The sequence below is a fragment of the Chlorocebus sabaeus genome, chromosome 10 (genome assembly GCF_047675955.1).
Source record: "Chlorocebus sabaeus isolate Y175 chromosome 10, mChlSab1.0.hap1, whole genome shotgun sequence".
Lineage (NCBI taxonomy): Eukaryota > Metazoa > Chordata > Mammalia > Primates > Cercopithecidae > Chlorocebus > Chlorocebus sabaeus.
In genome coordinates this window covers 60,253,091-60,268,663 of record NC_132913.1, presented here as the reverse complement: position 1 = coordinate 60,268,663, position 15,573 = coordinate 60,253,091, and the positions used below count along the sequence as shown (strand labels likewise).

Here is a 15,573-nt window from a genome sequence, read left to right as displayed (position 1 = left end):
GATTGCCTCTCTCTTCTTGTTGCATTGGACACTGCCAGGCTAAGGTGAAGAGAAAGAATGTGCTTCTTCTAACGGGAAAGCACATCTTGTCATAGTTTCCATAATCAGCTCATTCCAAATACGTCAAGGCATTTGTCCCTTGCCATAAGGCTGTTCAGGCTACCAGGGAAAGTGGCTATATTCTGAACCAAAAATTCATAGGCACCATTTTACCAAATCTTTCTTAAAATAGCCAGCTTTGCCATATTAACAGCAGCTTTTGAATCCAAGGGATTTGGTATTCTATTGAACCCTCAAGTTGTCAGCAAATAATTTCAGGCATCTGGCAAACTGATATCTATAAAACGTCAAGCAGCCTTTACTTCTTTGTTTATCCCAGGAAATCAAACTCCATGTTTGATTTTGGGTCAAGAAAATCGTCTAGCTGGGGTCACTTGTGCTCTCAGCCTTCCTGTGTGCTAGAGCTCCCTGCATTTAGAAAGGAAAGAAGTCTCACAGCCATAGGCCACATTTAGCATTTTATTTTTAGCACTGTGGTGATACCAAAAACATGGAAGTAAACAGGAGGTTGTCAGGCATATCTAAATAGCAGGAGAAGATTAAATTCATGTCAGGGAGAACTCTAACTGGCCCCTGCAGTAAAAAAATTGTTTCCCATGAAGTGCTGTTTAATAGAATATTTATAAGATGGAAGCTTCTTTTTCTGATGTTTACAGTGATGATTTTCATGTACCAGGTTAGCTTGCATGCATTTTACCGATTAAATTCTGGCTGGGCTGGATGTGCTGCTGTTCATGCATGCTGCACTGCCCTCTACTGATGAGAATGTGTCATGCTGGACACTGACTTCAAGATCCTTTTCAACTGAACTTTCGAAGTATAAGGGAACTTTGTTTACGGAAGGAATCTTTAAACTAAAGGAGGCAAAACTGTCTGAGAAGAAAGCAAAGAGTAAAGAGAGGTCACAACTTCGACTCCAGCATCAGTGCTGTAAGAAGTTAATTCATCTGTTGATGTTAAATGCTACAAAATCTAGAAGAGATCCATTAAAAGAGTTCGGTTATTCCTAAGACCCTGTGTTTGGCTCTCTAGCAATTCCTAGATCCTGCTTTTCTTTTTAAGGTGTAGTCTAAGAAGACAAATGAAAACACAGCTCAATATTTGTTTTCTCTTTCCAAGCTAAATATACTTACTGGGCTGCTATCTTAATAAATTTTTTTAATAGCTGAACGCGCTTGCTGAGCTGAGAACAAAGGCAGATCTCAGTGACGACCCAAAACTGAATTTCATTAAATCTCCTCAGGAACAAATCCAAGTTTGCTGTGGTCTTTTTAAAATTATGCCTTCCAAATGTGTGATAGATTAGCTCCAGCTAGAAAAGAAAGGAAAACAATTTCGCTTATTTGTTTTTAAATCAAAACACCAGCTAGGTTTCTCTATTTGTCAAGACAGTGTTTTACTGGTCAGCAAATGTGAATTCAATCAGATTTGAAAGGCTTCCATGAGGCTTGTTAAATATATAAATATAAACTAGGTTTTACTGGCTTAATATACACAGGAAGACATGGCATACTGTAAAGATTTTTCTTTAATACTCAAAGGCTTTATAGCAGGCTTTATTTATAAACTCAGTATGCAAAAGAATTGTCATGTGGTTTCCATATTGTAGCACATATTAGCACTTACAAACTAAGCAATGCCAGCAGCCTTTATCCTTGCTATCTGAGCTCCTAACACATCTGATCCTGCATCTTACCTCATGCACGCAGTTGAAGAGTTCCCAATCATAAATTGTCATCTGGTATGCTAAATCTTTGGAGCTCATCAGTTCAAAAGTTCCCACTGTTCCAATAGTTGGGCCTTCCTGTTCTGGTAAGGGAGTCTATGAATAATAATGCAAAAATATATCAGAAACTCAACACAGACAAGTATTTAGCACTGAAAGCTTTTAGGAGTTTCTGAGGGGAAAGGATTCTGGAGATGGATGCTTTCAGGAATATCTGGAAACTCTGATGAGAGATGCCTCTGCTCGCAACGCTAGTTGCTTCAGTGTCGTCTGTATAGTCACCAATCATCATTATCATCAATTCCACTGACCGAAAAATGTGAACCGCGGCAAATAAGATTCAGTGAAGAGTGACCTGCAGAGGTTCTCTTCTCTTCCACTCAGGCCTGGCAGGTCCCTGGAAACTCTTCTTTTCCCTGGTAAAAATGGAAGAAGTCCTGGGAGACTTTTTTCTCCTATTTCCCACTAAAGCTGCTGTAAAGCAGGTAATGGCATGGCAGTTTGGGACGTTCATCCACAGTGCTACTTCCGACTGCCGGTGGCCATGGTAACACTGCTGCCTCTCCATCTCTTGGGACACACTGCCTGGGGTCATGAGGGGATGGAAAGCTCTGTGAACTGAGGTTATATATGATGTCCGATTCCTGTACTCTTGGGCAGATGTTGAGCTGAGGATGTTATTCGCATGGTCATGGTGTTTGGGGCTAGACATTAGAAAACCAAACTCTGCTACTTTCTGGAAGACCCCTCACTAAAAGTTTCCATCTGACTTGTTTATCTCAGTTTTATTTTATGAGAAATGATCTAAAGTGTTTTTACTTAGGAAGATGAATGAGATGCATATATGGGAAGTGCATGTATAATGCAATAGATTTATATCTAAATAGGCAACATATACATTACAAAGTTCCAAAAGTCACAAAAGTGCCTGGCGCAGTGGCTCATGCCTGTAATCCCAGCACTTTAGGAGGCCAAGGCGGTTGGATCACCTGAGGTCAGTAGTTCAAGACCAGCCTGGTCAACATGGTGAAACCCTGTCTCTACTAAAAATACAAAAATTAGCTGGGTGTGGTGGCATGTACCTGTAATGCCAGTTACTCGAGAGGCTGAGGTAGAAGAATTGCTTAAACCCAGGAGGTGAGGTTGCACTGAGCCGAGATAGTGCTACTGCGCTCCAGTCTGGACTACAGAGTAAGACTCCACCTCCAAAAAATAAAAAATAAACAAAATAAAATAAAAAATAAAAACGAAATGATGCTAACTATATTTAGATACTATCCATGTCAGAAGTCCTAATATTATACAAGATCCATCATCATTTTCATCATCACTGTACTCTACAAATGCCCACTGCATTCTGGGCACTAGAGAAATTACATGTTCTGCGGGTAGACGGTCCTTGCATTTGGAAGTTTACAGTCTAGGAGAGGACCAAGCAAGCTTACAGTGGAAGGGAATCAACCCTGTCTGGCCCATACAGCTCTCCACACAGACAGCATCTGCTGCTGGTCCTTATCTGCATGTATAAAGGGACGGAAGCAACAACACAGGTGACACCCAGGTACAGAGATAAACAGGAGGGGAACATGCATGGATTTTTTGGGAGTTATTGGGTATTTGGAATGAATGTGTGGTCTGAACAGGATCTTGAAGAAGCTGGGCTTTAAAAGATGAAGGAGACAAGCTCGGGCAGGTCAGAATAGCAAGGTTTTCCCTGAGCACCCAGGATGGTCCCTTGGGGTGGAAGGATGGCGACAAGGGCATGAAGTGGGGGAAGCTGTCATGAAACTTGCTTGGCAGGAGCAGAGAGCACAGGGGGTCCCCATGGACAGCGTGAACAGTTAGTAGCACATCTTCGTGTACCAGATTAGGACGTTGTGTTTTGTAATAGACTAGAAAATAGACCAGGTGAGTGTCAGCTTTAGCGCGCAAGTGACTGTGAATATAAACCCTACTCTAACTGCATAGACTTGGATTGATTCCCTAATCTCTTGAGAGTCTGTTTCCAGCTCTGGTAAACTGGGGTCATGATACCTATCCCTAGGCTTGTTAAGAGAACTGGATAGGAATGATTTCAGTGAATCACGTAAATCCAGTGCCTGGCACAAAGGAGGTCCTCTCCCCCAAATCAGTTCACTTTCTAAAAGTGCTGCAGCAATGCAAATACACAGAAAAGTGTGGTAAGTACAATACCTGGATGTAGGAGCTAAATACTGTTGCTCCCAATTTACTCTATGCAGGGGACGGGGGACAGGGAAGAAAAGTGATTCCAAAGTTTTAAATCTTAGGGAACAAACCAAAGCTGATGGGCAAGAAGCATATGGAAGCAAATGAGGAGACTGATTTCAACCAGGGTAGGTCCCAGGTAAAAAAGGTTGGGGAAGCTTATACATTTTAGGAGTTAGGACTGCCTCTCAGGGGATCAAACTGGCCCTGCACGTTCTTCCTTCCCTCTTGCAGCTGCTGTGAACACAGCCCCTCTGCTGCTCTGTGGAGCTGCCCCTCCTACGTTATTCCTGCTGTTCGCTCTCTCCTCAGGATTGGAGATCCCCAGTCCACCTCGCTCCTTCTTCTCCTTGAGGCTTTATAACTTTACATAAAGTGGATAAGTTTACCTAACAACACAGGGAAGAGTCTAATATTAAGAAATATGCAAAGTTCTTTTAGTCATGGATGCTGGTCTATCACTCCTGCATCCCTTTTGAGAGCAACAGAAAGCTCTGTTGAGCCTCAACTTTTCTTTCAGTGGGCAGGGCTCACCAAGTCTCCCTCCCGGCAAAGGGCAGGTTGACCCCTTCCTTGAGCCAAGGAAGAGGCAAACTGAGCAGCAAAAGGTGCTTCTCTTTTAGAAGTGGGGAATGTAAATGCTCACCCTGGACCCCAGGGAAGTGTCTCCTTGGGCCATTTTCTCGTACACAGCTCTATGGAAATGTCCTACAGATAAGGCACAGCAGAGCTTATGTGGGGCCTGCATTGCCCAGACAGATCTGAAAGCTGCCTACATACAGACACAGAACTCCCATGCATTTTCTCCCCATAGTTTTTGAGCCGTGATTTTTTTGCTAAGGCTGGAGAGGGGTAATTGGGAGAACAGCATCGTTATCCTCCCATTTTCCAGATGAGGAAACTAAGACATAAAAGCGATGTGCGGATTGTCAGTGACAAAGAGATGGCTAAGGTGAGCCACCCGGAGCATCTTCCTTTCCTCGTGCTCCCACACCCTCTATGTCTAGCTCTGCTGTGGCACTTGTTACGCTGCATCCTCACTGATCACATGCTGGGGTCCCTCACTACACTGTTTGTTCACTGAGGTCCAAGGACCACGATGGATTTGTCTTCAAGACCATTTCAGAGCCAGAATCATCTACAACACCTGTGATGATGTGGCAGGTACTAAGTAAAAGTCTCAGGAACCAGTGAATGGATAAAAGTAGAATCACATTACAGTACAATGGAGTTTTATAGGAATTTGCTCTGTACTGACATTTATACTTAAATAAACTGTGAAGAGAGTAAAGTTTCAGAATCTGAACCCTTAACCACGAGGCTGACTTGCCAGCACTCTACTAATTCTATTGTAGACCATGCAATGTAAGACTAAGATCGAACACTAAGACTTGTTCTATTCCAGGCTGCTTGTGTTAGTCTCATCTCTCTGGCTTGGGCGTAACTGCGGTAAGGATAGAGGCCCTGGGTTTAGTGTCTCACAGAAGCCAGCACAGCCCCAGGTGCAGAGCAGACCCTGCAGAGGCATGTGTGGGTGGATCAGAGAGTGTGGCCAACATTCTCTACCGCAGGGTCATCCTCTGTGCGACTCCTCCTCAATGGGCTGTCCTGAAAGGGAATCTTTAGAAAGCCAGAGAAGGAGCTCCCTGTCCACAGTTATGTGAGGCAGGTAAGGTTTGGCCACTCACAGCACAATGAATGGCAGAGCGCTGATAGGGAAGAAGTTCATGCCCACGGTACTCAATGCAGAGAACATTTCTTCCAACGGCAGAGGCCGTAAAACAGAGGACAAGCAAGGACTAAGAACTTGGAAGGCTGCAGGACTGTGTGCCAACAAACAGAGGTTTAGAAAGTTAGTATCAGACACCACAGGGAGCTGAAGACAGTCCACACTCCCTGTCTCTGTGCCACGTCATCTGGCACTGCGGCCAAGAACCCGCTGGCAAGAGAGTCCCCAGCACCCGTGCAGTAACAGGTCACATAGCACCTTTGAAGGGGCTGCAGCGGGTCTGGCTTTTTAGGGCTTTGCTTTCCAGGAGAGGGCAGCACGACTCATTTATGACACTTTTTTTTTTTTTTCAATCCCTCAGTATTGAGAAATATTTATTTAGAAAGCTATGAGTGTAGATGACTGGAAAAAATATACGGAAAAGGCTGGGGGCAGACTCAGATCTTACAAGGCTGGTGGTTGAGGAAAGGTGAGTGTGCTTATGGGCTGTGATGGATGAGGGATTAGCAGGAAAACTAATGCCACATTTGCTAAGTTCCTCTCCAGGTGAATTCAAAATATGGTAAAAATCCACCTATCCTCACTGGAGTGTACAAAGTGGTACTCTTTAAAACAAAAAATCAGGATTATGATGAGCCCGAAACAACCTCTAAAAAGTCCAAGGAAGAGGATCTTGATACCTATAAGAGCTGATCTGATTAATCTTGAAACCTACTCATGCATCCCTTATGTAAACTCTCTCCCTAAAATTGGATGTGGTTTACCTCTAGCTCTTGTCTTGTGCCTTCCTTAAAGGAGAAACCCCGTGTATCCAAAGACTGAAGAAACCAGTTTCTCTACCCTCTGAATTGGCCCTCTAGGCTTTCTAAGATATGTTACTAGCTACTCACCTCCATACCAAATTTTGGTAGGATAAATAGAAATGGACAATACCACCTGCTTAAAAGAGAGCAGGCTACTCCATTATTAGTATGGGCCTATTAGTCCTTTCTTCACAGAAAGATCTGTCTGTATGCTGGGTAACAAGCGTTTCTGGAGACTTAGGGAAGGGTCTGGCCTCTGGCATTTTCTGCATAAGGTAGAGAAAGTGCTTTCGGGGAACAGCATTTCTCTTAGACCAGATGGTGGCTTTGCCATAATGCAAAGGAGCCTGATAAATAGTGATATCTTTCTTTAGAAAAATTATTTCCATCCTGGTATAAGTATTCAGATTCTTAACATTAGTATTTAAACTGGGGACATACCAATGAGGCAAATTACAACAAACAGTTCTGAAAGCTGAATTATGCCCTAATAGTGGTGCTACTTGGCTAATTTCCACAAAAGAAAATCAAAAGCCCTGAGCATCTCAGATGAACACCTGAGGCTTACCTAATGGACTGCAGAAAAAGAAAAAGCTAAGTACCATTCAAGATTTTTTAGCCACTGGGTTCAGTGTGACTGCAAAATTAGGCTCCAGACAAGTTTTTCTGATTGCAATGCTGCTCTGAGCAGGACATCCACACCTACCAGTGAATCGAATTGCTCTCGCGGGCAAGCAAACAGACGTCCATTAATGGTGAGCGTCGTAAATACTGAAACATCATTAGGTTTGAGCACCACCTTTTCTGTGAACATAAAAAGCATGAGATTGCCTATTAAATACATCTGAGATTTGCTGCACTGCCCTAATCACACCAACAAATTGCCAGCTTGGTGAATTACTGGGATACGCAGAGTGACTGCATAAAATAGAGTACTGAAGGGATCCACGGAATAAAAAAGACAGCATTCATGCAGCCCTGCGCCACTCAGGATGCCATCAGAAATGGCCACAAAACAGGAATAGAGATGCCAGAGGGTGAATTCACCCAGTTTTGTGCTGCAATCATAATTACTGAGTATATAAAACCTGCACTTGCTATTTATCTCACAAGTTATGTTTCTAGATGGTAGTCACACCCAGGACTTTGGACATAGGAAGATCACTTTTTAAAAACTTCGGAGGTTTCTGAGACCTCACATGATTTTAGATGCAAAATTGACTATTGTTTTTTCACTTATTCCCTAATTTGGAGGGCAATAGCATTAACTAGATTAAGCCTCCTCCCACATTAAAAAAAATTAGTTCTTCAGATGAGAACATGGCAAAAAATAAAAAAATTTAAAAAATTAGTTCATTTAATAAATATTTATTTTGTATTTACTGCATGCCAGAAACTGCTCCAGGCACTGGGGAGACAGAAGGGAACAATACAGAAAAAAAAATCCCACTCCAAAAAGCGTTACATCATAGTGGGAGATGCCAACAATAAAGAAAAGAAATAGATTAGAAAGTGAGAAGACAAGGAGAAATAAGTCTCGCAGGAGTGGGGGCTAGGAAGCATGTATAAGGGGAGGAAGTTAACAGTTTAGAAAGGGAATGAAGCAAACGAAGCAGGGAGCTTCAGTGAGACACTGACATTTGGGTAAAGATCTAAAGAAAGTGAGGCTGGGACCGGGGATATCTATGGGAAGGTGACAAGGGGTCAGTGAGGGCAGATGTCCTGGGCCTTGTGCAACTGGAGCAGAAATGGAAGGGAGATCTTAAAATCCAACATGCATTTAAAAATCCTCCATCAATGGAATCATTCACCTTAAAACATGACGGAAATGGCTCACCTGTTCCTGAAGGATTCCCCCAAATGGCTGTCAGATCATGACTGAAGAAATGAACCTCGCTGCTGCTTCCTCTAGTCTCTCACTACATTATGTGGTCATTCCTAAAACTCCTGCCAGCACGAACTGTAATTGTTTTAACTCACCGTCTACCTCCTCCCTGGCCTGGGAACGACTTGGGGACGTGAGCTGTGTCTAACTCATTCTTTCCTTCATAGCCACACTGTGGCCAGTACATATGCGATGAATGAATAAATGACATTTCAGGAATGCACCATGTAATCAAGGACAGTGAAAGGAACTGTAATCCCGTGGGGGAAAAACATTCCTCATTTCATTTGAGCCAGGCTCCTAGCCTCTCTACTGAGTAAGGAGAAAAACCATCATCAGTTTCAAAGAACTAGCTTCTGACCACTTCCAACTTTGGACTTGCAGAAACCCATGGCCTTGAGCTTGTCCAGCTAGATTTCCTCTTGGGGTCCATATTTCTCAGGGCTCCAAGGCCTAAAACTTTTTTGAATAGAGTTTAAACTGAAAGAACTCCAGGCCAGCATCTACACGAGAGTCCTCAGTTCCAGTCACCTTTCTGGTTTACAGTGGGTACCTACAAGATAGGGCACATTAGAAACCCAGCCCGCCTCTACCCATACTGTTTCTGTTATTAGTGGAAGCATACGTAAGCATCAGTTCATCCTCTGAGTGAGCCTCACATGACCACACTAACTTCTTACATAGTTTCTGCTTGGATGGAAAGTCCCGTTTTGCAGAGCCCAAAATACGAATTAAGGCTGTTACCTCCTCCAGAACTCATCTTGACTATGATCAGGCCCTCCCCCGAGCCCAGCTTGTCGGCAACGGCACTGATGACTTCCTTCACCGAGGCGGCCACTGGCACCCGAATGGTTGTGTAGGTGTGGTCCATGCAATAGACCTTAAACAGAACTATGCAAAGGCAGTAACAAGGTAGTAAATCAGTCTTAAGAGTTTTCAATAAAACTGTAGTTATGAAAAATGTTTAGGCATCCTCTCCAATTTGCATCATTTTGCCATTTTTAATACTGTATTTATTCATACTCATTTACCCCATGCCTGCCCCTTCTAAACTGCTTACCTTAGCATGGGTCTAAGAATAGGTGCACATATGGTTGCCAAGTCCAATTAAAAGAACAAGAGATATTGATGAAACCCCACAAATAGGTCATGGGAAAAAATGGAGAGTGTCTTCAGGCTGATGTTCAGGGTCTGAAGTACTACACTGTAGGCAATTCACAGATCACTGCTACCCTGTGTGGCGGTGGGGAGCCACCATTCACACCTCTGCACACAGGAGGGCTTCCACCTGGGCCATCAGCACGTGCTGACACTCCTGCTCACTTGCTTCAGTGGCTTGTGTGCTTTGGGGCCAGGCCACATAAGCTCGGATGCTATTTAGCTCAGCAGACTTAGATCAGCAGATCTGGATATGGCACCCCGAGGTTCAGCTCTGAACACAAAAATCCTGGGAGCAATTCCCATTATTGTATTGTAATTCCTGGGTTTAGAGGCAGTCCTAAATGACGAGATTCATTTATAGCTTTAAATGAAATTTTTATCATTATTATTGTGACTATTTTGGGTTGTGATTCTTTGGAGAATCTTAAACAACCAAACAAAAGCCAGCATCTTGATCTTCCTGATGTAAAGCCTCCCTGCTCAAGGCTGTGCTCAGGGCCAGAGCATTGTCCCTGGGCAGGATGCTGGTGATCCACTGTCTCCTAGGCACCCACTAGGCGCCAGCTACCTTCCCACCAGCTTTTCCCAGGGGTGGGCAATCCCGACAACCAGGCCCCGAGATCATCTTCATTTCCTCCAAGGAAAGGGGTTAAGCAGGGAGAGGCCGAATCAGGGAAGGGTAGACAGGCACCTCAGCTCCAGGCACAAGAGTTTAAGGACATAAATCATCAGACCACCAAAAGGCACCTCCAAGCAAACCATCTGGAGGGCAACAGGGCACCTCCAGAAGAAGCTATTCTGTGGGTCCAAGGTGATGCTTACCATTATCCTGACTCTAAATAATCTATACAACTACGAGTTAGTTGAAAGAGGGTTCTCACCTTCATCAGAGCCACGGATAGGCTGGCGCTTCTGGGCTCTCTCATCACCTGTATTGAACTGTTGCAAAAGAACCTTGTGCTGTAAAAACAATCACAGCAAGTGCCATAAGGGAGAGTGACCAATGTACACTAGCAACTCAGAGGAGACACATCTGAGAAGCAAGCAGAGTCAAGAAATTAAGACAATATATTTTGTGTCTACAAAAAAGAAATCACTTTTATGTATACTGCAATATAATATTTCTGGGGAATTGTAATTCTACAGGGCACAGACAGAGAGTTCAAGTTCATGCCATTTACCTTCTTTTGTGGTGCCTTTGCATCTTCTGAGCTACGAGAAGTAGAGAAAGCACATTATTTAATACCATTGCTACTATTAAATTGCCTTATTTGCATATAACTAATCTTATGTTAGAAAATGAAATCACAATCACAGAATCCTTTCAGGAGGCAATATGAGCTTCCTCATTTTAATAGTAATAGATCAAAGCAGAAGGGTAGACAGCAAAGATATCAGCTCTTGTCAGAGGCAGATTTCTGGCAGAACCGATGTTCAAAGCCAGGATTTCTAGCTTCCAGTCTTATCTAGCAGCACACTCACTCTCTGATACTGCATTTAATCTATAGCTCAAGTAATAGCATGTGAAGACCTTGTGGTTCATTGAGAGGACACAAATATTCACCATCAACAGCTTTGGCAGCAGACAGTGAATTTTCCATATAAGTAATTGCCCTCAAACTTTCTTTAAATGCCGCTGGCCACGTTATTGCCAGACTCACCGCCTTCAACCTAAGGGACCCACATTTATTGAGTTGGACTCCACACAGGAGGATCTTTTCTTTCCCAGGCTTTCTTTTGGCAGCCTTCTAGCACAGAATGAACAGAATCTCAGTCCTTCTGTTCCTCTGGCCTTACTGCACCATCTATGCCCTTGGTCCAGTCTGCTTAAATCAAATCAAGCAGGGCATGGCTATGGAAAGACCAGCTTTAACCTTTCCTGTGGGCAAAGGATGTTTCGGGACTTACTTGATGAAAGCACACCCCCAAAGCCAAGCCCCTCCTTACATTTGCTTGACAATCTTCTCCAACTCCGGCAGTTGCTCCTTGAGGGCAGCAATCATCCGGGCATCATCTGATACAGATACATAAAACTCCTGTAATTGGCAAAAGTCACAGGCTTTTAACAAGAAAGGCACATGATTCTGTCAAGAGCAATAAACGTGTGTCCCTATGTCATCTGCTTCACCAGCATCTCCAGACCATGGCTTCATGGACTGGAGGAAGAACAAAGAAGAAAATGTTACACTATGTCTAAGTTCAAAATTGGCCATGAGAAAAAGTCTTGGAAATAGATAGTGGCAATCAATGACTGCACAGACATCAGAAATGAAATGAACGCCACTGAACTATACCCTTAAAAATGGTTACAATGGGAAAATTTATATTAGATATCTATTTTACAACAATAAAACTTCAATTCAAAATAAATTGCAGGTGAATTGTTTATATGATATTTATATGAAAGCCAGTGTTTTGAAATGGGTCATTTTGGAGTCCACAAAAGAACACTTTTTTTACTTCTTTTTTTTTCAGGGGAACTTCAGTGTTCATTTTCACATTATTTTGGCATGTATTGTTTATTTACTAGGTGCTACTCATTCGTGGTCATGGTTGGTGGTAAGATGCAGCATGGTCTTCAGCACTGTAGCGAATTTATGCTGAGTTTGTGCCACCAACTCAGGACTCTCTGCTGCCCTTCTGGGAACTGTCCTGACCCTGCAGCTGCAGGTGTGCCTGCTCTGCTTAGGAGCAGAACTCTGCTCTGCAGCAGGTGAGAACCATGGCAGTGCCAGCTTCACCACCACTTTAGTTCATCTGCAAAATGGTCCTATACTCAATGAGTAGAGGCCATGAGTCAATGTATGACCCCAAGCTACCGCCATTCCTCACATTTTCAAAATACTTCATTCCTCAGCTTGGAGGGATGCTCACGGTCCATTTTCCCTCCCTGCCTCGCCCCTCTGGCTGTGAAATGATATGAATAGAAAGGAGAGAGGGTGTATGTTTCTTTTGGATAATTTATAATTTTAGAAAACACAGACTGAAAAAGTTTGAAACGGAAGTAACATTGCCTTTTGCCTGCACGGAAGTAAGGTCTTCATCCAAATTTTGGAGGGGAGAGTGACTAACTGGGCTTAAATGTCAGGATCGGTGCTGTAATTTGGGGCTAGAGTTACGGGAAGGAATGGGGAAGTGCAGCTTACAGCAGTGTTCATGAACCGCTTTCACAGCCTACCATTTCCGGTTCTGGCAATTCCTAAATAAACGATCTGCTCCACTCCACTCAAAAATATCTACCATTTGATCTAGTAATCCCACTTCTAGGAAGGTAATCAAGGACAGACTCACTTGCACAAGACTTTTTACCGTACTACTATTCTAGGAAGGTGAAAACTGGAAATGATGTGAATACCCAACAATAAGGGAACACATAAATGTATTTGTGACACGGCTACTCAATGGTCATTAGAAATTTTTTGGATTATTTCAGGAGATGTAAAGAAATTTGTATTATAAGGACTGTACTGACAGAAAAATTCTTGTATCAAATTAAATGGAAAAAGCAGCCTGCAGAATGATGGGTGCTACGTGACTACAAGATAAAACATACAAAGAAAAAGAGACTAGATGAAAATACATGAAAATGCTACCCATTATGGAGTCAGACTGTAGTTCCTTTCTGATGAATGAATGTGTTCACAAAGTCTTGCATTTGCAATGACAGTCTCTCCAGGGAAGCTGCTGAGCCCACAGGTAGGTCCCTGTATTGTAGGACAATGGTGTATTCTTGGAAGGGATGACCCCCGCCTACCTCCAGAAAGGCCATAGACACATCATCCTCTTGTAGGAGGTCTCCATACATGGCAGCCCACTGTAGAACCAGGCGGATGACTCGCCTCTTATTGTTGAGGGCATAATCCATTTTCTCCTGTTCTGTACCTTGTGAAGGCTGTGCGTGGTAAGTGCCGAGGAGTCAAGGAAAAAATTGAGCCATTTCACACTCATTTCACATGCTACTTTCAAAGGTAAAGAGTGACAGATCCCAGCTTCAGAAAGCCAGGCTTTTAGACAGATAGAATTCCTCCCCTAGGCCCTCATGAAAAACCCCACAGAAAGTGTCTATGCCAAATGCATGCAATTCCTTGTTAATTCCTGCTGACTCTGGCCTGATAGTTGCCCAAGGGATTAGACTTTCACAGACTCCTCCTGGATTTGGCGTGGACAAGGATTCTTGTGTCTAGCTCTAGCTATCATTCTCTGCCAGGATCTGCCTTGCCCTTTGACGCTCTGGATGGTAATGTTTCCTGCCGTTGCTTCTCTCTGGGTGCGTTTCCACCTGTTGTTGGTTTCCAAAATTCTGCCCGAATCTCTGTAATCCCCTTTGTTATATGCATTTTAGTGAAACCCTTCCAAGTGGGCATCTAGTCCTGCTGGGACCATGGCTGATACAAAGAGTACATGGGTGGGCAAGCGAGGACGAAGGTAGATAAACCCACCTAGAGGTAGGAAGAGGAAAGCCTCCTGCTGTACCAATTCTCTGGTGAGGGCCTCAGACACACTTTTTACACCATACCTTCTTCTCTTGTGTAGAACCACGACTTACCTTATTGGCTCTTTGCACATTTACGGCTACCATCTTAATTGCAAGCACCTTGAGGCTTGGGTTGATGGTCATTTGTCCTGTATTCTACACCATTCCTAGCATACTGACTTTCACCCAGAAACTGTATTTATTCATTAATGCAACAAGTACTGATTGAGGGTCTCCTATGTGCCAAGAGTAAAGGTCCCTGGTCCATTCTTGTATGTACTACACAAGGACAACATCATAGGTAATCAAGAAATATTTTAGGTTAGACATACCATTCCTTTTTCAATGATTTATAGTTCATATTATAGATAATTAGTTCATAAAATAACTTACTCTTCACAATTTACAATATAACTTGCACACAAAGTACTTCAGTTCAACTCTTATAGCCTTGTGAGGAAAGTGTCACTCCGTTTCTACAAGTGAACAAACTGAAACTAAAGAAGCATAAATGGCCAGGATTACATAGTGAGAGTGCAGAGGTTTCGAATGCAAGACTCCTGATGTCTAGTGTTCTTCCCATTACCCAACACCCCCATTCCTCACAGCGAGCTACAAGACTGGCCCTGTCTTAGCTTCCTACCCTGCCTTGAAAGAAGTTGTAGAAAACCGGCTTATGGCAGTGCTGTGCTTGAGAGCTAAACCAGTAAAGGGCCTTTTCTAAAAGGACTATAAATAATCATGATCAAGGTAAATGACAGAACCTTAAAGCAAAGGTTTACTGCATGTAAATGGGTTGCAAAATGGCTTTCATGAATTGAGCACAAGATTCATAAAAAAGAAAATTGCTCAACCTGTATTGCTACAATTCTCTCTCAGCTTACAATAAAGAAAGGAAGAAAGATCACTTTATGTGAAAATTATTTCTTTTCTGATTAACTCTTTGGTCTCTTGCTTGTATGCATTTATAACTGAGTTTTTCTTTCCAAAGAGTTGCAATGCTGGACATTATATTTTATGACCATTTTTTAATGGCATGTAGGAGCACAGTCAGACACATGGTAGGTACCAAATAAGAAAGTCTTGACTGATTGAAAAATATGTACTGGTTCACCCAAGAATGGGAGGATATGGGTTCAAGTCCTCTAGCTGCCAACACTTACCTATGCGATCTTGCATAAGTCACTTAGCCGCTGCATACTTCCATTTACTCACCCATGAAATGAGGAGGTGAGAAGAAATCATTTCCAAATTCCCTTTCAGCTACCACATTTAATAACGCTAAGGCAAGGTGGACCAAAGCAGAATCAGGTAGGTACCACAAACTACCATAATGAAAACACAATGCTGCCTTGCCATTGTGCTGTCTTTGGTTTAGTTTTATGGTAACTTGTGTTTGTGTAGAAACTTGGATGACATCAGGCTTTGGCAGGTGCTATCTTTTTCATTTCCATGGCATAGGAGCCAAACAGAGACAGTAAGAATGGCCAAGGTGCGGAGTAGGGGTGT

General features: G+C 43.0%; 1 protein-coding gene across 7 annotated transcripts in view; it reads right to left on the bottom strand.

Annotated features, from left to right (window-relative positions):
* Window positions 1-15,573, bottom strand: part of RAPGEF4 (Rap guanine nucleotide exchange factor 4) — a 310,152-nt gene that overhangs the window by 24,134 nt on the left and 270,445 nt on the right. For all 7 annotated transcript variants that reach the window (XM_007965372.3, XM_007965373.3, XM_007965374.3 and 4 more), the window contains 8 exons: window positions 13,345-13,495; window positions 11,538-11,626; window positions 10,772-10,802; window positions 10,472-10,550; window positions 9,174-9,320; window positions 7,251-7,348; window positions 1,757-1,882; window positions 1,194-1,372 (listed from right to left, as the gene is read on the bottom strand). In XM_007965372.3, coding sequence (XP_007963563.1) covers window positions 1,194-1,372; window positions 1,757-1,882; window positions 7,251-7,348; window positions 9,174-9,320; window positions 10,472-10,550; window positions 10,772-10,802; window positions 11,538-11,626; window positions 13,345-13,495 — 900 coding nt within the window. The remainder of the gene's footprint in view (window positions 1-1,193; window positions 1,373-1,756; window positions 1,883-7,250; window positions 7,349-9,173; window positions 9,321-10,471; window positions 10,551-10,771; window positions 10,803-11,537; window positions 11,627-13,344; window positions 13,496-15,573) is intronic.